This window comes from Neolamprologus brichardi, chromosome 15 (genome assembly GCF_056152115.1).
Source record: "Neolamprologus brichardi isolate AB-2024 chromosome 15, ASM5615211v1, whole genome shotgun sequence".
In the NCBI taxonomy this organism is placed as follows: domain Eukaryota; kingdom Metazoa; phylum Chordata; class Actinopteri; order Cichliformes; family Cichlidae; genus Neolamprologus; species Neolamprologus brichardi.
Window position 1 is genome coordinate 18,967,515 of NC_142118.1, and position 20,577 is coordinate 18,988,091.

The 20,577-nt window shown below is 38.9% G+C and overlaps 1 protein-coding gene across 3 annotated transcripts in view; it reads left to right on the plus strand.

The window, feature by feature from the left end:
• The window catches only part of tbc1d32 (TBC1 domain family, member 32), a 103,563-nt gene extending 83,534 nt beyond the window's left edge, over positions 1-20,029 (plus strand). For all 3 annotated transcript variants that reach the window (XM_006805650.3, XM_006805652.3, XM_006805651.3), the window contains exons 32-34: positions 2,175-2,315; positions 10,379-10,567; positions 19,337-20,029. In XM_006805650.3, coding sequence (XP_006805713.2) covers positions 2,175-2,315; positions 10,379-10,567; positions 19,337-19,441 — 435 coding nt within the window. In that variant the 3' untranslated portion in view covers positions 19,442-20,029. The remainder of the gene's footprint in view (positions 1-2,174; positions 2,316-10,378; positions 10,568-19,336) is intronic.
• Positions 20,030-20,577: the final 548 nt, after the last annotated feature.

The window sequence follows — 20,577 nt, forward strand, 5'->3', positions numbered from 1 at the left end:
TTGTAGCCAGAATTGAGCAAAATCGCACTGCAGATGGATTATCACAGACCAGCACCTGGTGTATTCCCAGGACAAGATGAACGGACTGTCACCTAAAAGCAGCTGGTGATGTAAGTGGTAATTTTTTGGAATTTAGGTAGAGAAAGGTATTCAGAAAGGTTGCAGCAGGTTATCAGTGTGTGGAAGTGACTCATACAATATGGTGTTGCAGTAATAGTAAGGATGTGATGATGGATGGATCCATTTAAGATTGGATTGGTTTGCTGGAGTGGGTCAGAAAAGTGTGTGTGGACAAAGCATAGCCTCGTACCAGTCAACAACACAGGTCTGAGTTGTGTTTGCTAAATTTGGGACAGATAAGTAAGGGTAGGGAAGGGTGAGGCCACGGCTGTATGCCTTCAGAACTACAATTTACATTATGACTGTCTGTAAGCACTGCAGTCAAGTTGAACAGCCAGTTAGCTTCAGAGAGCTTGTTTAAACAACCCGACACAAGAAAATTTGCCTGATCACTGTCTGGCTTCCTGCATTCTTCTAATACATGCCCTCCACTTTGACATAAATGTGTACATGTAGGGAGGTTTATTCCTCTTATCGTCTCTGAGCCTATCTATGCTTGAGTCTCTGTGTAGATTCTGTAGCGCGCTTTACATTTAGGTCATTTAGCTACAGACACTGGAACACCTATTAGCTGAAACATGTTTGTGGCTAACAATTCCTAACACAGCCTTGTTAGCCTCGATCCTTTTAATTGATAGAACATGTTTTAGATCTGTGTTGTGTAAACTGCTGCAAACTTTACATTTTGACTTTCTTGGTATACATTTTTCAAGAATTCACACACCTGTGACTTCTTTGATATGGTTTCAAGAAGTTTTGGGGCCGCTTTTGGAGTAAATGTAAAACAGGCATTCCTCCCACTTCCAAAGAAGAGGAAAATCACATTTTGGCAAGAACTGAGAGGAAAATGACTTCTTTTAAGTAAGATAAGACAAACTCTTTTTTTGTTATTCTTTTATTCCCTCAGCAACCCCTGCATCTGGGCATTCATTTGTCTGTGGCTTAATTGGGTGACCTGCATGGGCTACTTTAGGTTGCCTTTGAGCCTGGGTTCAGTTCTGTCCAAGGCCATTTCCTGCTTTCGGTCCCTTCGCTCCTGCCTGTGCTGTTATACTATCATAAAAATAATACAGGACCAAAATAAATCTTTGGGAAAAAAAAACTCCTACAGAAGTGAAGTTCAAACATTAGAGAATTATATTTTTGTCTACAGTGATCCCTGTGGTGAATTTCCATATAAAACATTGTCATGTGTGGCTTTACTGGACATAGTACTCCATGCTGTCCCTGCCCCTCAGTGCGACATACTCTGGATGAGCTGTGTACAAGACACTACTCCTTCAAATTTCAAACAGCTTGAAAGGCTGTCTCTGTGTTGTCCTCATTTAATCCCAACAACAAAAGAAAAAACAAACTTGGAAATTAAAACACGAATAAAAGGAGATAAATCATCTTTTTCATGACTTTCAGGTTTAGGCTGCGAGACAGCAGGAAAGAAAAACAGGAAAACAGGATATGAAATAAAAAGGTTGTGTAAGTATAAATGAGGGAAAGAGTTCAGCTGAGGGGAAGAAGTTTACAATGAAGTCTAGTTTCAATCATTTGAAATTGCGGAGGAGAGCTGAGGTGCTGAGATTAACTTCGCTATCATTATACCAGCCTCTATCATCTCGTCTTCTGTCGTCAAAGTCAATTACGGCACAATGGGATTAGACCGAACATGTGGTTTTTTTGCTTTCGGTGCATTTGATGTAGATACAACTGCTGAATATCTCACGCAGTGGTTGGCCTTCACAAAGTGGTCGATTTCATCGATATCATGGAAATTTAAAAGGGCACAAATAATAAAGAGGCAGAGACAAATGGAGAAAATGTGGGCATGAATGCACACTGTTAACACGCACGCCGGCACATGGCTGTGCACACTGCATGCTGTTTCTGATTGTTAAGAAGACTTTTTCCGCATAGCAGCATTGAATACAAAAATTTGAACTTGCAAATACTGTTTTTGCTTTTTTTAAAAAATATTTCTCAGTTGTGTAAGTATGATCTAACATTATTTCGAAATCATTACCAAGAAAAGTCATGACATCAAGATCTTTTTGTTGTGACAGATCCATTTTCCTAAGGAAGTGGCTGAATCAGGAATCCCTCCTGTCTACTGGTGCACAGCTCACTACGTGGAGATGCTGCTGAAAGCTGAAGTTCCTCTAGTCCACTCTGCCTTCAAGATGTCTGGTTTCACCCCATCACAGGTATTATCTGTAACACTGGCTACATTAACAGATTTCAAAATTCCCAGTTTGATCCAGCACATTTGTAAATCAGCATGTTTTCAGTTTCTTGATTTTTAAGTGTTTTATGACATTTAGCAAATTCACACGTAATACCTGATTAAAATTTGTCCAATTTCCCCATAAAGATAATCTCCTTGTGCACCTTATTATTTTTAGAGCGATATAAAAGCAGAGTGCCATAGGATCACAAGCAGCAATGCTCCTCATAGAGGTAGAAAGGGACGTTTATCTACTATTTATCTGCCATCTACAGATTTCACTATTGGCTTACTCTGCAGGCTTATGTCTGCCAATTCTGCTTTAGGGCCTTCAGAGCCTCTGAAACACACAAACCAGACTGGTCATTAACCAGAATGACTTTGCAAACTTTGCAGCTTAAAGGTTTAACTGATATATTTGAGGGGAAAACTAAAATCATTGCTAGTATAATTTCAGTCTTTTGTTTTAAAACACAATGCATATGTAATGTTTCAGTGGCAAAAAAAGATCAGTTTCCACCGGATTCTTAATAAGACAGCTCAATCACTGTTGGTGAAGCATGAATTTTAAATTATGCTCGCTACTCATTTTCTGCTGTATTATGGGTAAATGTTAAAGATTAAATATTCTTAAACTAGGAACAAAATCTTGCACACTCTCCCTGTGACTTGCTCTCACTTTATTAACAGTATTATGCATTCTGCTAAGACCTGAAGTCCATATAATTTAAATGTACTGTAGCAGTGGCATGTTTAGCAATCCAAAACTAGTTTAGGTGTTTATTGTGTTCACCTCTGTTGGTTTTTATTCTGTCCCCTAACAGCTATTTAACTGTATTAGTTTTTACAGTCTGAGCTGTGCACTGCACACTTGCGTGGTTTCCTATCAAGCAAATCTGTTGGGAAGGAAAAAAATATGTAACTATCAAAAATCCAAGATGATATCAGATACACACTGAGAATTGTTAAGGTCATTCAAACCCAACGAACACAACTGATTTCTGTCATAAAAATCAAGCAGCAAAGTAGAGAAGGTTTGCTTAAAAACTGCTGCTGAAACCAAATACACTATGTAATCAACTGAAGTGATCATGTGAACACAGACTCACATCATTAGGAGTCACAGAAAGTTAAAGTCAGGCTAATGAAGTCTGTGAAGATAATATTTACTTGGCTGCAGTTTTTTAGTTTTCAAATAAGGAATAGTTTGGTATCTTGGAGTAATAACCTCGGTTTTCTTAGATCAACAAAGGATAATCATGAATACTAATGGAAGGAATAAAAGAAACTGAATTTGAAACAGAAATGTTCAGTTTTAGCTAGACTGCAACTATTTACAGCAAGACAGACAACAGTCTGTTAAGTTTTTTGGATGCTGTATATATTTAATAAATCAGGTTGCAAAACCTTTCATAATCATACTTGTTCTTGCCCTGTAATTGACCTCCCTTTTCATTTTGCTTTGACTTAAGTCGAATTTAAAATACCACGATACAGCTTTGACATTGAAACCTTTTCCTTTTGTTTTTAAATACCAGAGCAGTTGAAAAGTTAGAACTCTTCTCCTCCATGCTTCTTTTCTCTAACGCAAACAACGAGGTACGAAAAGCATTTTCACCTTGAACGCTCTCATGTTTGATCTCGTCTTCCGCGTGTCTCCAGTTGACAGTGAAGGCTCACACAATGAACGCGTGCTTATAAGAGTCGCCACATTTGCATCAAAGATCTGAACCTGTCGTCTCCGGGGTGGAGTAATGCGTTAACATTCAGCTGGTCTCTTTGCTGTTCAAGGCGATAATGGGCTCCTGTTGTGGAAAATGGAAAATTCTATTTCAAAAGTTTGAACTTTAAAATCCTGACAAAGCAGCAGTGGCAAATGCAGTAAAGGGTGTATTCAAATGTCTGTGTGTGAACGTGGACACAGAAGTCATTCAAAATCCATCTGCAGAAGGTTTTAACGTTTGAATTGGGAGTGTTTGTGACAGGTATCATGAAACAAAGCATTAGTAAGTGTCTTAAATTTTAAAAAAAACATCTTCTAAGGTCATTCTGCAGAGTGAAAATCATGTGCAGCAAAACTACAGAAAGTTGTGACATGAATCTGAAGCTCTCCTCAGTTTCACAGAACTTTATAACTATAAGGCAGAAAACAGGCACAGTTATCCACACCCTGGTGAACAGAATGGAGCTTGCTCCTCCAGGTATCACCTCTGGAGTTAGTTGACACCCAAAAATTGAGCTAAAGGTAGAATTATTCCCCAAACACTTACAGAAACATGACCCCAAATACTTAAAAATTTTGCCCCATAAAGGCTAGAGTTAGCTGAAGCACTCCACTGTAGATGGAGTGCAGAAAAACGAAGCCATAAACACAACATTGACATAAAATGTTAGGTGAATGTAAGACACAGAGCCAGATTGATTGGATCACATTCCTGTTTCCCTCAAGAATTTGAAGTAGTTGTTCTCACCTCTCTGTTTCTCGGTTTTGGTATCTACCAGTTTGCGAGTCGGATACAATGTTGACATTTTATCTGCTACTTTAAAAATTCTCGTTGTAACAATAAAATTAAACAACAAATTCATGAAAACGCATTCAGAGCAGTGATGTTAACGGCATTCAAACCAAAACATTGAGCTGAAAGACGGTAAAACAGAATAGCAACACTATTCAAGGTCTTCTGTGCATCACTGAATGGAGATCCTTGTTAGTGGATATTTGCAATGCTTACTTTTGGTTGGGGTGTTTCTGACCCCGCTGTGGCCTCACTTGTAGTTGTCAGTTCAGATATTTGGGAGAAGAAATGTTAAAATAAACGAATAAATAAATAGATTTTCATTCACCTTATGCTCTCGAGTTTGGGCTAAAAGGAAATAAGATGCACTTGGAAAACCTTGGATAGATTTACAGTTGCAGTAAGAACACTGTATTTGTCTGTTTACTTGTTTTCCACAAGAGCGTGTAAGGGCAGCATGGAGCCAATCATTCCCTGTTGTTATTACAACACACAAATTAGAGTGTCAGTGTTTTGATTAGAGTTTAGTGGAGGAGGGAACAATGGTAATCTGGTTTATGGGGCATAGGTTATGCATTTCTATACGCTTGAGCAGAGTTATGTTGTTTGTGAACATAGTGACTAATTATTGCACAGTTGAAACTGGATACACAGTGAGGATGTCTAGTTCAGTAAGGCTAAAGGCTGCTAACAATATCCCAGTTGTATTCAAGCACAGCAGAGCTGAGATTAAGGTTTATGAGTTGAGGATATGTAAAGTCATGTAGACTCTTTGTAGTCATGTGAAAAACTAACTACACCCCATGATTCAGTAGCTTGAAGAACCACCTTTACTAGCAAAGACCTGAAGGAATCCTGACTTTACATCATTGCAGAGGTATATTGTCATGTTCAGGATTTGCAGGCATAAAGTTTAATATTCTTCAAGTTAACTAAGGCCTGCAAAGTCAGTTTCTTTTTTTGCATTGCATGAGCAATGAGCAATTTCCTTAGCAGTGTTCATCCAGACTCTCCTATTATTTGGCCCGCTGCCCCAGCAGCGAGCGGTATCTATGATCGTTACTGATCGAACCCCCAGTTTCTACGCCCCCTAAAACGGGTCAGTGTCGATAATGGTTTGACTTATTCCTCGTTGAGCATGGCGCTTCTCAATGCCCGATCTATGACAAAGAAAACGTTCTTATTGAACGATCTTATTCTTTCCAAAAAACTGGACTTATTATTTTTAACTGAAACCTGGCAGCGTGATGGTGACTATTCTTCTCTTATTGAACTTTGCCCGAGCAGGTACTCCTTCGTCAGTCGGCCGCGGACTTCTGGTCGTGGCGGAGGACTGGCTGTGGTGTATCGAAATTGGTTTCACTGTCGCTCATTGATGGTTGAAAAAATGTCAACGTTTGAACTACAGGTGGTTAAAATTGGAATTAAAGATCCGTGTTACTGTGGTGTAGTTTATCGTCCACCTGGACCTAACGGTCAATTTTTAAAGGAATTCAGTGACTTTTTATCTTCCATCTTGAAGTTGTCCAGATTGCTAATAATTGGCGATTTTAATATGCACATTGATGATGACTCTGACCTCTTTGCCAGAGGTTTTCTTAGCATCATGGACTCTTTTCATTTCACACAGCATGTATCTGGCCCCACCCACACCAAAGGGCACACTCTGGACCTTGTATTTACTATTGGCTTAACCATTGACTGTATTAGTTCTGAGGATATTTTTATTTCGGACCATCATTGTATTATATTTAATTTGTCTTTTTATTTGCCTCCTCCTCCTGAGCGTCGTACTTTTAGCTCACGCGTCTTAGATTCTTCTACTGCTGCTAAATTTTCTGACGTTTTTAATTTGGATCTGCCTGTTTCTAATGATGTTGATTCATTAACAAATCTTTTTAATAATTACTGTCTTTCTATTATTGATAATATTTGCCCTATTAAAACTAGACTAGCCCCTGTTACAAAACCCTCGCCCTGGATAAACGACAGCATTCGCTGTTTAAAGCGTGTCTGTCGTAAAGCTGAGCGTTTGTGGAGAAAGACTCGTTTACAGGTTCATCTCTTTTATTTAAAAGACCTTTTAGTTTCTTTTAACGCTTCAATTCGTGATGCAAGGGCTGCTTATTTTTCAAACCTAGTCTCTAGGAGCAGAGGTAACCCTAAGGTTCTATTTGACACAATTAGGGATATTGTTGCTCCGGCTTCTGCTGCTGTCCCTATTTCTTCGAATGAAGACTGTGAAAATTTTCTTTCCTTCTTTGTTGAAAAGGTTAGCAATGTAAGGAGCAAAATCTCTCCCTTCATGTACCATTTGCCTGTTCCGATTTTACCTAAGCCTGTCATATTTGAAAGATTTTCACCAGTGTCTTTACCTGAGTTGTTGAAGCTGGTCACTTCAATGAGATCATCCTCTTGCCCCCTTGATATTTTATCTGGGTCTTTACTTAAAAATGTTTTTGAGTCTATTGGTCCTAGTGTTCTTAAAATTATTAATGCATCTCTACTCTCTGGTCAGGTCCCTGTTTACTGTAAAAGTGCTGTCATTCACCCGCTTTTAAAAAAGCCTAAACTTAATCCTTCTTTGCTTTCCAGTTACAGACCCATCTCAAAATTGCCTTTTATTGCCAAGATTTTAGAAAAGGTTGTGGCCAAGCAACTCACGGATTTTCTAGATGAACACAACGATTTTGCTGGATCTGACCTCTGCTTTTGACACTGTTGATCATCTTATTTTGTTAGATAGATTAAACCACTGGGTGGGTGTATCGGGTACCGCATTGGAATGGTTTAAATCTTATTTGTCAAATCGATCTTTCTTTGTGGCTACCTCTAAGTTCAGATCCTCCGTCAGCTCTCTTGACTATGGGGTGCCTCAGGGCTCTGTCTTGGGACCATTATTGTTTTTGTTGTATTTACTCCCTCTTCTGCAACTTCTTAGCTCTTTCTCTGATATTTCATATCATTGTTATGCAGATTATATTCAGCTATATATCTCTTTTAGGCCACCTGATGTTTCTAAGCTCCAAATCTTGCAGTCCTGCTTAGATTCCGTTAGAGATTGGCTGGCTGATAATTATCTTCAACTAAATGCTGATAAAATGGAAGTCATTGTCTTTGCTCCTGAGAAATTTGTTCCCCTCGTGGTTAAAAATCTAGGCCCTCTTGCTTCCTATATTAAATCATCCATTAGGAACCTTGGTGTTACATTTGATCCAGCTCTGACGCTGGACACACACGTTAAATCTTTGGTTCGATCTTGTTTTTACCATTTAAGAAATATCGCTAAGCTAAGTCCCATTGTGTCACGTTCCGAATTGGAAATGATTATTCATGCTTTTGTTTCATCTCGCTTAGATTATTGTAATTCCTTGTTTACTTGCTTAAGTAATGCCTCCCTGGAACGACTGCGGGGTTTTCAGAATGCTGCTGCTAGGCTTCTGACAAAGCATCACAAATACTCCCATGCCACTCCCCTGGTGATTCAACTGCATTGGCTCCCTGTCAATTTCAGGGTCCAATTTAAGATCATAATCATGACCTATAGGGCCCTGCACAGTGTAGCTCCAACTTACTTAAGTGATCTTCTTCTTTCCTATCACCCCAGCAGGTCCCTGAGGTCTTGTGACCAGGGGTTGCTGGCTGTCCCGCATACAAGGTTAAAAACAAAAGGTGACAGAGCGTTTGTATCAGTGGCTCCCAGACTCTGGAACTCACTCCTTTGAGTTTGAGATCTGTGGACTCAGTCATGTCTTTTAAAAAGCAGTTAAAAACCTATCTGTTTAAACTCGCTTTTGGTTGATTTTGTTTTGTTTTAGATCTTAATGTCTGTTTACTGCCTCTGTAAAGCACTTTTTATCTTGAAAGGTGCTATATAAATAAATTTTATTTATTTATTTATTATTTACTTAAATTTCCCAATTCCTTTTTTTCCTCCTTTTAAATAGATGCATGATTTGTTTTCCCTCAAAACTGACAAAAATAGTGATTAGCATAATTGAGTAACCGCTATTCCATAATGCCTCAGTGTTTCAATTTTAGTAGTTATAATGTTGAATGTTACAATATTTATATTCAGGTTTCACAGAGACTTTGGTGATTGATTTGATAAAACAGGTCTGGGTCTTGGGGCTGGAGCCTATACCAGAGCGGCGAGAGGTGGGGTACACCCTGGATAGGTTGCCAGTCTGTCACAGGGCTAACACAGACAACAATTTGCACTCATATTCAATCAGCACAGATAGGCCCTGGACAAATGCTGGATTTGTACCCAGAACCTTCTTGCTGTGAAGCAACAATGCTAACCATAGCACCACTGTGTTGCTGTTGTTCAGTATATATTTACTGAATTTAGGGACTGGAAAAATACACTGCTGTAAATATATCTAGCTTTTGAAAATTAACATTCGGCCTATGTTATCAGTTGGTAAACACGCTCATTTCTAAAGATGATGTAGAACTCTGTGTTCTTTTCACTGAGATCAGGTGGGAATCCCATCATGAACCACTGCATTAAGGTCACTAATTTTAACTCGGTCATCAACTGGAGAAGTAAACATTAGCATGCATCTCCATGTCTCTTTGTCCCATAATGCAACCTCAATATTAATGTCTGCTGAGAGTTTGTGAATATTTTTTCACTCTCAACGTAAACATGTTTCCTGGAAGTCTCAGAAAGCTGAGCAAATGAAATACATTTAGACACTTGCACAAGAAATGTAAACTCAGTGTCCATAAACCCAACCATGCAAATGTGTATTTTAAGGGATTATCAACCATTTTTTTTTCACTTTGTGTGTAAATAGAAATTTAAACAGGTTTTCAGCTTTATAGTAAATGTAGTAGAAGCTGTTGTTTATTAGACATGGATGTGCTGAATTGCTTAGCACAAGTGCCTTTTTGTAGTTATTGAGCTACATCTTGTATCCATGTATTTATATTAGCATACCTTTTGTTTCATTGCAAGGCAAAAAGAGAGAAATAACCTACAATACGAACAAAGACTAGTTAGTTCCCAATGATGATATTCAGATCTCACAAACGCACATATATAGTATGAAACAGATATCTTTAGATAACTGTAGTTTTGGGTGCCTTTCAGATAAACATGACTTAATATTTATCATTTGTGCTTCCATGGTTTTGTAACTACATGTAAATATTTTCTGTGTTTGCTTATCATTTATGTTCTCCTTATTTACATTTAATTGTCTGGTGGATTTATACCAGTTTAATTAAATGCTTGAACAAGCTCGGTTCAGAAACGAGATACTGTGCAAAGTTATGTGTTAAGTTGGTTTGTTTTTAAATATTTGATCGACAAAACTAATTAAAGAAAAGCTGAAAAGATATTAAGGATGAGATGTTTGAGTAACATATTTCTTTTTTTATGTAGTTACGATAGCTGCCAAACTTATCATAGTTTGCTGTTGTTGTAGAGCAGAACACTTTTAATTACATGTGGGGTTTGCGATTTGTCAGCTTGAAATCCTAATAACGTTTTGTTTTTTTTTTTTCCCCACTACAGATGTGCCTCCATTGGCTGACTCAGTGTTTCTGGAACTACCTGGACTGGACAGAGATCTGCCACTATATTTGCACCTGTGTGGTGATGGGTCCTGACTACCAGGTTTACATGTGTGTGGCCATATTTAAGCACTTGCAACCAGACATCCTGCAGCACACACAGTCCCAGGAGCTACAGGTCTTCCTCAAAGTAAGATGGAGTCAGAACTACAATATACATGCAATATTTTACTAACAGAACATACTCAGATCCACTTTAAATCTCTATGGTAGCCTTGTTAATTACTATATGTAGGTATGTCAAAGAGGAACAAGTATCAGGTTTTCTGTAGTTTTCCCTCAAAAATCTGTGTTCTGTGAAACTTCGAACACTTCTGCAGGTAAATACACTTACCTGCCACTTTGTTCCATCTAATCAGAAAAATCAAGTACATTTGAATTTATGTAGGAAGTTCTTTTTGCTTTGATAAAGACTTTCTTTTCACTTTTGGTATTCTCTCACTCTGCTCCATATGTATATTAATATTTATAAAAAATTATTTATTCTTTGGTCCGATCTTTCTTGGTCTTGTGTTTCTTAGCTTAAACACTTTGATTCTTGTTGGTCTCTTTCACTAGTATTGGTTTATTTGTAGCAGTTTGAGGGCCAAATTCTTCTTCCAAAACTTAATGATGAGATGTGTTTGCTATTTGAACTCTGGGAATCATTGATGTGGGCTTTAATCTGATGTGCTGTTAATTGGCGATTTCTGAGGTTGGGTAACTCTAATGAACTGATGCTCTGCAGTAGAGTGAACTCTTGGCCTTACTTTCCTAGGAACGTTCCTCGCGAGAGATAGATTCATCACAGTGTTTGAGGATTCTTGAGACTGCAGAGACTTTAAGTTCTTGACACTTTCCAGACTGACCTTTGTGTCTCGTACTAATGCGGAACGGTTTCTCTTAGATGAGCAGTACCTGTCACAAACCTGTCATGCTATACTTTATTATGGAAGGTTAAAAGTGCTAGGATTACTTCAGTGCAAAACAGGCACTGGTTTTAAACACATTATTGAAAACTATTTGAGGTAAAGAAGGTTTTTAAGAATGCAAAGTTATCTTTTCACTTTTTTCAGCAAACATAATAAAGAGCTTTGACAGGTCCCTGGTTTGTTTTTGTAATCATACCATCAGATCTGTGACCATATCTCTCAGGTGAAGAGAAGAACAGAGCTGCTAATCACCTGGTGGTAGGGAAGGTTGCTGGACAGGCTTCGTGTATCCAAATATATAGTGAGATTGCACTTGGAATGACCTCCACAGGCCCCAGTCTGTAAAGATCTTTAATGTCCACCCCCAACAGAGCTGGGCTCATCAAGTCCAACATTAAGTCACAGACTTCAGCACTTGGTTTCCATGGCAAAGTCTATGTCCGGGTTATGGAGAGATGATTCCACCCTTCAGTCAAACTTCAGATCCAGGAGGAAGAACGCTGTGGGCAATTTGGGATCTATAGCTCACTGTGGTCCCTCCAGCGCCGTAGTGAGCGCTTTGTTTGTATTTCCACCAGTAAATCAGACCCATTCCAGACCTTTGGGAATTAGGCAACTCTGCCGGGGCTGACCGCGAATGGATCCACTGATGGATGGATCAATCCATTAATCGTGATTGATAGTGACGGTATATCCCGATATGCACTTTGCCATAAATGTAACTATACATCACAGCTAACCATGCCACACCACCTATGACTGGAATATATTGATTTTTGTAAAGGTAATGCTTCTTTGAAGGAAACTGCAATATATAATGAGGCGCAAATGTATCTGGCTTGCTCCTAATTCATACCGAATAGGCAGTACTGCCAGCATAGCAACATGCTGTTTTCTCATTTTCGTAACTCTACCCAATTCGGTCTTTACTTGATTGGTTCTGACATATTCTCTTTTTTTCAGTGTTGCAACAATTTCACTAAAAGTAACTGTTGTTAAACATTTATAAACTCAAACTCCAACCCGGGCAACTCAGTTTCATTCTCTATTGTTTGAAGTAGACATCAAACTCAACACCGTGGCATAGAAACTCCCCTACCAGCCACTGTAGACAAACATAAACTATAAATGCTTACAATGACGTCAGCCACCTGCGTAGGCGACCGCATATATTTCAACACAGGAATACAAGTGTAAGTTTATACATTTGTCATTGTGAATCTGGTACAGTGTTATATAGGTTGTCCATCAAATGTGATCATTCATTCCCGATTCACATATAATAAATAATTCATTTAAAAAAACTTCGCTTTTAGAACATGTTCACACATCCTTCCACTATGCTGTATTTCACTGAAACAAAGTCTGTTCATTAAAATGCATTCTGTATGGTGGATTGGATGAACTTTATATTGCGGAGCTTTCACAAAAGGTCTAACGTCACGGTCTCAGAGATACTTCTAATATCCAAAGCAACATGGGCACTGACATGAAGTACTCATCGTCAGTACTCATTAAGCATTTTGATCCGTCTTGTCTCTGCCTTATAGCTCTGATGTTAACACCGGCATGAGCTGCCGCTGACAGTTTTTCTGAATAAAAGATCAGTTATGGAAGCTTTATCTGAGGAAGTTCCTCTAATGAGCTGTAGCATCAGATACTGCTGCAAAAGGCGAGCTTTGAGACAGTCTGTGTGTTTGTGTCTCTGCATGTTTGTGTGTGTGTGTGTGTGTGTGTGTGTGTGTGTGTGTGTGTGTGTAAGAGAGAAATTTACTATTCCTGTCCTGAGCTGAACTGTTAAAAGTTTTAGACATGCTGGTTTGCATCCAACGGCTTTATCTTTCTTCTTCTCCTCTGACTCTCTCTGTGGGAACAATGTAAAGGGAGTATTTCACCCAGACAGATGCGGTATTAGAGGATTTTTATAACATTCACACACACTTGCTCTCCTCTACACTCATCCTGTCTCACTAGGGGGTGTATCTTTATTTCATCTAAATTAAAATTTGAAGAGGCAAATGACTTGTTACAAATGCTCTGTCTGGCTAGAGTTAAACTGCAGTGATGCTGAAGTGGTGAGTGGAAAAGCAGACAGAAAAAGAAAGACTGTTTGCCAGAGACCACATGACTCAGAGACCACATGAAACCGCCCATTCACATGTGTGGTACTTGGGGAAATATGTTTCTGCCAGCTGACATCTATTGGTGATATCAGTCTTACTTTGGTGCAGACCACAGTAGTATTTTCATGTTGCCTACTCATGAACCTGCTTCTCCTACATTTTAGGTTGTCCTCCTGTTTTATTATGCATTTCCATTTATTTTATACTGCATACAATTTCAAGACACCTGTCAATGCAAAGAGTGACAAATTGCGTCCAGGTCAGGGACAAATTGCGTCCCAAGTAAATTTTTAAGTATCCCGGCTGAGATCCCAGTTAAAATGAGCTTCTCTAAAGGCTGGCTGGCTTCTCCTTCAGAGATGAGGTGAGGGGTTTGGTCATTTAGGTGGTTGGGCATCAGACTGGCATGCCTTCTAGGTGCCTCCTGGGTAAGTTGTCCTACCAGTAGGAGGCCCTGGGATAACCTGGACATGTTGGAAAGATATGTCTTTCAGCTGCCCTGCGAACCCCTCAGTGTTCCCTCATATGAGCTGGAAGAGGGGGTTGGGTAGAAGATGAGCTGTGCTTCTCTTCTTAGACTGGTGCACAGACAAGAGAAAAGAAGAGAGGAAATATAGATGGATGTGTTTATATACAACCTGACAAACCCAAAGCCTAAATTCCGGGGTGTGTGTGCAGCTGCTCTCTAGAGAGGCAGTCTGTTCAGAATAGTCAAAGTAGTCCACAAATACATGCAACAGGTAATTTCAGCCCAAATCTAGCAGCATGTGTAGGTTTTTGTGTTCTTTGCTACCAGATAGCTTATGTAGTACTACAGCACTCTGAAAGTACTGCAAACATCTGCCTATTAGAAGCTGTAATGTCTGTCACAAATCTGTGCAGCTGCAAGAAAATAATCAAAAACATGTCCAAACACTTTGCAGTATAGGTTTGATTTCCACCTGGATAAATTGAAGCAATGTATCCCACCCAATTCTAAACAACTGCAGTTTATCTCAGAGGAAGCCCTATCTTCAAAGGAATAGGGAGCAAAAACAAAACTGTCAAGTTAAAAATTGACTTTCAAGTTTTTTTTGCACCAGAGTTAAGTCAATCAATCAATCAATCAATTAATCAATCAATCTTTATTTATAAAGCACTTTTCATACAGAAATGTAGCACAAAGTGCTGTACATGGTTAAAAGCAGCCCACCCCACCCCACCCCGTCCTCCGATTCACTCCCCACACTCTCATTAACATAAACGGTCATGGATACATACCCCCCCCCCCCCCCCCCCCCCCCACACACACACACACACACACACACACTTAAAAAGTAAAATTGGGCAAAATTGGGCTGGGCACACATGAGCCAGGTGAGGGAACACTATCACACAGAGCCGTCTGCACCATCAGCTGGTCACAGACCACAGCCTCCAGGCCGGGCACACAGCTGGAGGGTGGCAAAGAAGCCTCACAGCCAGGCTGAGAAGATCCACAGAGCCACAGCAGCCACAGTCGATCATAACCCCGGTGCAGAGAGCCCCCTCCGAGTAAAGACTGGAGATATGACCTAATAAGAGTATATACAGAATAAAAAGATAAACTACAATGAATATTATGTAGGGCCTAATTTAATAATATAAATAGAATAACAGGATAACATAGAATAAATAAACGTTAAGTAAAAGCTAAATTAAAAAGGTGGGTCTTGTTCTGTTCTTTAAAACATGTACGTTCTCTGTGGCCCTGAGCTCCTCCGGCAAGCTGTTCCACAGACGAGGACCATACCACTGAAAAGCTGCCTCTCCGTGAGCATGTGTCCTGACTTTAGGAACAATCAAAAGGCCAGTACCAGAGGACCTCAGGGTCTGCAAGGGTTCATATGGTAGAAGCAGATCTGAAAGATAAGAAGGCCCAAGACCATTAAGACATTTAAAAATCGATCCTAAAAACACACGGGGAGCCAGTGCAGCGATTCTAAAACCGTCAAGTTTATAGTTATAAGTTAAGTTATAATGTTGGAGCTTTTGAATATTTCCTCTACATCAGTATGTGTTGGGTCAATATTAACCACTACCTTAAGCACATTAACATGGATCCGCTCAACCACCTCTTCAATCTGTTGATTGTACATCCCATGGTACATCTGTCTCTAGCAACTCATCTTATGGGGCAATCATCCTGAAATATTCATGGTTTCCCCTCGTTTGTGCTCTGACACTCACTAATTCTCAGCTCTTGCTTTCCAACCCTCAGGGTGCTAGACTTTGGGTGGAAACCTTTGTGCACTGAGAGTTGTTTTCATGTCTTGACCTCAGTGTCTGTCTCCCCCTGTGGCCAGGTTATTATTCCAACCAGTAGGGCTTATGTTTTATACATACAATTAACTGGATTCTCAGCACCCGTCTTACCTACTGAATATGTTTGGCTGTGAGGGGACCTTCTTGCATCTTCACCATGATTCCCTTTGGACTGTGGGACACTTAGACACTTGTAGTTGTTTTGTATTTTTGATAACTCCACCTATTTAGTCTTGATCAGCTTGACAGCTTTACTACCATTCAACCACAAATATTCAGTCCTCTTCCTAAAAAAGTTATTGGGGCACTTCATATATTTCCAAGCACTTCAGTTTGTCTTGTGGGGATTCTTCCTGATCAGGATTATTATGCTCATGTTAGCTAGTCTTGTTGTTAAACAAGTAGGTAGCAGCCTGCTAAATTAAGTAGCTGTATGTAGCTTCTTCAGCCAGCGGGTGTTTGACGTTGTTTGGATCCATTTCTTTTTAAAAATGATTTTTTTCTCAGCAGGACTATTTTTCTTTCAGTTCTCACAATTCCTTATGAAATCCCATCACTTAGTAGGGTATTTTATATTAAAGTTTGGGGGTAAAAGCAACACTAAAATCCAGAGAAAATACCCAGAAGAACTTGTCAAAAGCATCTATTCGCGATGGCCAATCAGAAATAAAATGAGCTACAATGAATCTCACAGAGATGTGACTGTGTCACAGAATAAAAGACCCTTAAAGAGTAAACGTCATTTGATACCGCCCTGTGTATGCACTGCAATGCATTCCTGTTAATTTCACCTTCTGTGCATATCCAAACTCACATTGAATATTAACATCAATTCATCAAGTCAGTGCAAGATTAAGAAAATATAGAAATCTTTGGTAATTATTATATTAATTATCCTACCTAATGATCTCATAAGTGCAAACGGTTAATAAACCATTAAGATTATGTGGAACATTAAGCAGCTCATATTGCCTGTTAATCATGAAAGTATCCACTTAACAGCTCTGAACACTGGCATAGCAACTATATTCTGTGCAACCCTTTTTAGTCAAAATAGAAAGTGAGCATCAACAAAGTATTTACCTTTCTTGTTCTTTATTCACTGTTCTTAAAATATCAAAACACAAATACTGCTGTGTCAGTGGTTGTTTGTCATTACAATAAATGAACAAGCCAAATAGCTTCAGTTTAGATGATTCTTTAGGATTCATTTCACTGTTTACTGTTCAAAACCATATACCTCCTGTCTGTGTGCATCCACAGTAACAAAACATGGATATAATAGATTTAAAATAATATAGCTGGTACTGCAGACTTATCATTTATGTCTTGTTTTGTGACCTGTAAATCTAAAGAAGATGTAATCACAGCAAGCCTTTATTGTTCTTTTAAAGCTTTCTCATACGGAAATGCAATGCTTCCTGGAATAATCGCAGAAGCAGGGTCCTTCATCAGACTGAAAACTCATTTCTTCCTGGCGGTACTTACTCCCCTCTGAACAGTCACTCCTCTGAAGTCACGTTATTTTCTCCTTTTAAAGCATAGAAATGTATCGCTCCATTTGTTCTTAATCTCTTTTTCTTCTTTGTACTTCAGTACTCGGTGGCATTTCTACAATCATAATAATATTACTTCATAAAAGACATCGGAGCCTAAATGTTATACAGGCTGTTTTAGTGGATGGTTATTAAGGGTCACAAAATGAATCTGAAGAAGCCTGAGGTGAGCCCAAGGTGATTTGCAGAGTAGTAGATGATGGATACAAAAGAAAATAACTTTGGTTACGTAAAAATTATGCTGCTCTTTTCCTCCTATTGTTAACCGCTACACAATAAAGCAATAAACACTTTAAAGTCTTTAAAGTCATCATCTTAAATTCCATATGAGCACTTATTAGCACACTTATTCTAAAGTATTATCTAAATGAACTTTGAATGCCACATCCAGCTCTTGGCCAGAAATTTGTATTGGAACATCACAAGCAATGGCACATTATAACATTATTAAATTTACTCTCTTAAATTGCAGTACTGCTTAGCTCACTATAGAGACAGTGGTGAGTATTTACAGTTCTCTGTAAACACAGAGAAGATTGGAGAAAGTTTGTTTACATCCCCATCAGTATGATAAATAAATGATTGAGAATTAGTCTGCAGTCTTAACCCATGTTTGCAGTCATTGAATGTGTTTTTTACCTACAAAAATAAGAGAGAATTAAGCGAGTGCTGAGCAGTTGCAGAAGTCATGCAAAGTTGCAAAGTGCTTTTTTTTCTTGGTTGGGAACTTAGACTTTTGCTCTTTGTGTGTGTGTTATTCTGAATGAAGATTGTCTTCTGGGTGCAGGTTTCCTCAGGCTGCTAATTGATGATGCCACTCACAGCCACAGTTGCAGTGTTTGCATTGCCCATGGGGTCGGGTGTTGCCATCACAGATGCATACTTAAGCTCAGGCAGCAATTATAGCAGCTGAAATTAAAATCCTGACTGAACAAATGAGCCAAATAAATGTTCTGTTGTCTGGTCTAATACACGTCTCTCTAGTTAAGATATTGCAGCTTGTTAATTTACATTCTGTTGTGTGTGTGTGTGTGTGTGGGTGGTGGGGATGGTCGTAGTTATTAAGATATCTATGCAACCCTGTTTGTTTCGCTTTTCCAACACGTAAAACCTCATTACGTGAACACCGAGCAAGCATGTTGTTTACTGGCGCGGTGCAGCATTCAATTGCCAGAGATTTGATTTCCGCTGACTTTGAAACAGATTGAATGTAAAACATTTTAATGAAAAGGTTATATCAAATTATCCACACCTCATGTCCTAACAAAGTGAATGACGATAAAGCAAACAACCTTCTGCCTCCATCCCTGTCTAACTGCACATCTTAGGACACAGACTTTTGTGTCTTTAAAACAATATTAACTGCAGTTTTTTTTAAACAAGTCAACTGATGACAATTGTAAGACAACAGTCTGCTCTTTAGAAAGTACTTTAAAACTTTTGATTGCCTCGTTTGTACTTTAAAGTGGTACTCTGGCGATATATTCCACTAGCAAGAGACAAAGGCCGTCTGAGGATTGCTTTCTCATTCGTTTGTTAACTACTGCCTATATAACAGTCAGTTAACTCTAATGAGCAATTAAGTGTGATTTTTGGACACTTTTAAAGCTGTCCATAACCTGCAATAGAGCGCACATTTCATGTTGAGGGTGTCAGACGACACACAGTAAATGTACAGTACAATGAGCAGTCAAAAAGATCTTAAATTAATTGTCCTGCTGTCCCTCCCAAGGTCTTGTCCTTGTTTTTCTCAGATTCCTCCTTCATTGGGATCACTGTCTGACCACTCGCTTGTATACATTTGCAAGCACGGGCATAAAACTCTATGTCAGATTGATTGAAAAAAACATTTTATCAGAGGAAGATTCTGCAGTTTCCAAGCTATAAGAAGCCGTAACCGATCAGGAATGTAACCTGACCTGCTGCATGCTGGTCACTACCTGGGTGCCTTGATCGAGGACCCATCTACCAGGATAAATACTCAAAGATTGACTCTAACTCTAAATTTCTTCTTTTCTACCTGCAGGAAGAGCCAATCCAGGGCTTCAGTTTTACCAACCACCTGGAGTTTATGGGTGTCCTGGAGCACAAATACAGGGACATTGTTCTGGCTGATATGAAAATGATTTGAAGTTGATTTGAAGGCAAGGGAAAATTATTCAATTGTTATCAAAACCCAGCATAGATCAACTGTTAAAAGTATATTACTGTCAAAACATCACAAAAACCCCACTAAAAGTCAGTCGTGTTCAGTAATATTAGATTATAAGGCAGGTCTTACTGTCACTAAATCTCATGAAAGACAAAAACCACCAATAAATGTTTCATGGCAGTGTCATTTACATTGACTCAGTGCCTCATACGGCATCCTGGTAACAAAGAGATTCACTAGCACACCAAATGTGTGACAGTCTGCTGCTGAAAATAGTCCAGTAGATGATTGATTGCTTGATTGATTGACACAGAAAGCTACAGCAACCACAACAAAACAGGTTTTTCTGCAGGTTGCAATTGTATAATATATTTTTATTTATGAAGTAAATAATGTAAACAGCTGTTGGAAGATTCAGTAATTGCATTTAGGAAATGTTTGATGCTTTTTGGTTATTTATTGTTTTTCCAACACTATAAATATATCTGAGTATTTAAGATCGTTTGTATTTGTTTAGCAAGAATCTCTTCTTCTGGGTTATTAAAGGTATCTCATGTCACAATGGCAGCTTTGTTTGTGTTTTTATTTATATAGTCTAGTATAAATTGTGTTCTCTCAGATACACTTGAAAAAAAACTGGGGGATAAGGAAAGAGGAATTGTCTGTGGCCACCAGCTGGAAAAATCTTTCCCTTTTTGGGGGGTTGTCTTGTTGTTGACCCTCCAGGGCACCTGTTGTCACTTTTATTTGCTCTAAAGCAGTTTATTTAGAGTTACAATGGTTTTAGTATTATTATTAGTAGTATTATAAATTTTTGGCTCTTGTCCACAGCTTGTGTTTTTTGTTTTGTTTTGGGGTTTTTCCTGCCTTCCTCCCCTCATAATCAACCAGTCATGACAGATGGCTGCCTCTCCCCAAGCCTCGTTCTACTAAAGTTCCTTCCCGTTAAAACGAGTTTTTCCTTTCCGCTATCACCAAGCGCTTGCTCATAGAGCCCCTTTTGCATTAGTACCTACTCGGATCGACTAGCCACAGTTTTCTAGGTTTTCCATTAGATCATTGTACCTGCTTGGCCAGGGTTCCAGGTGATCTTAGCAGGTATTAAAATGCAACGT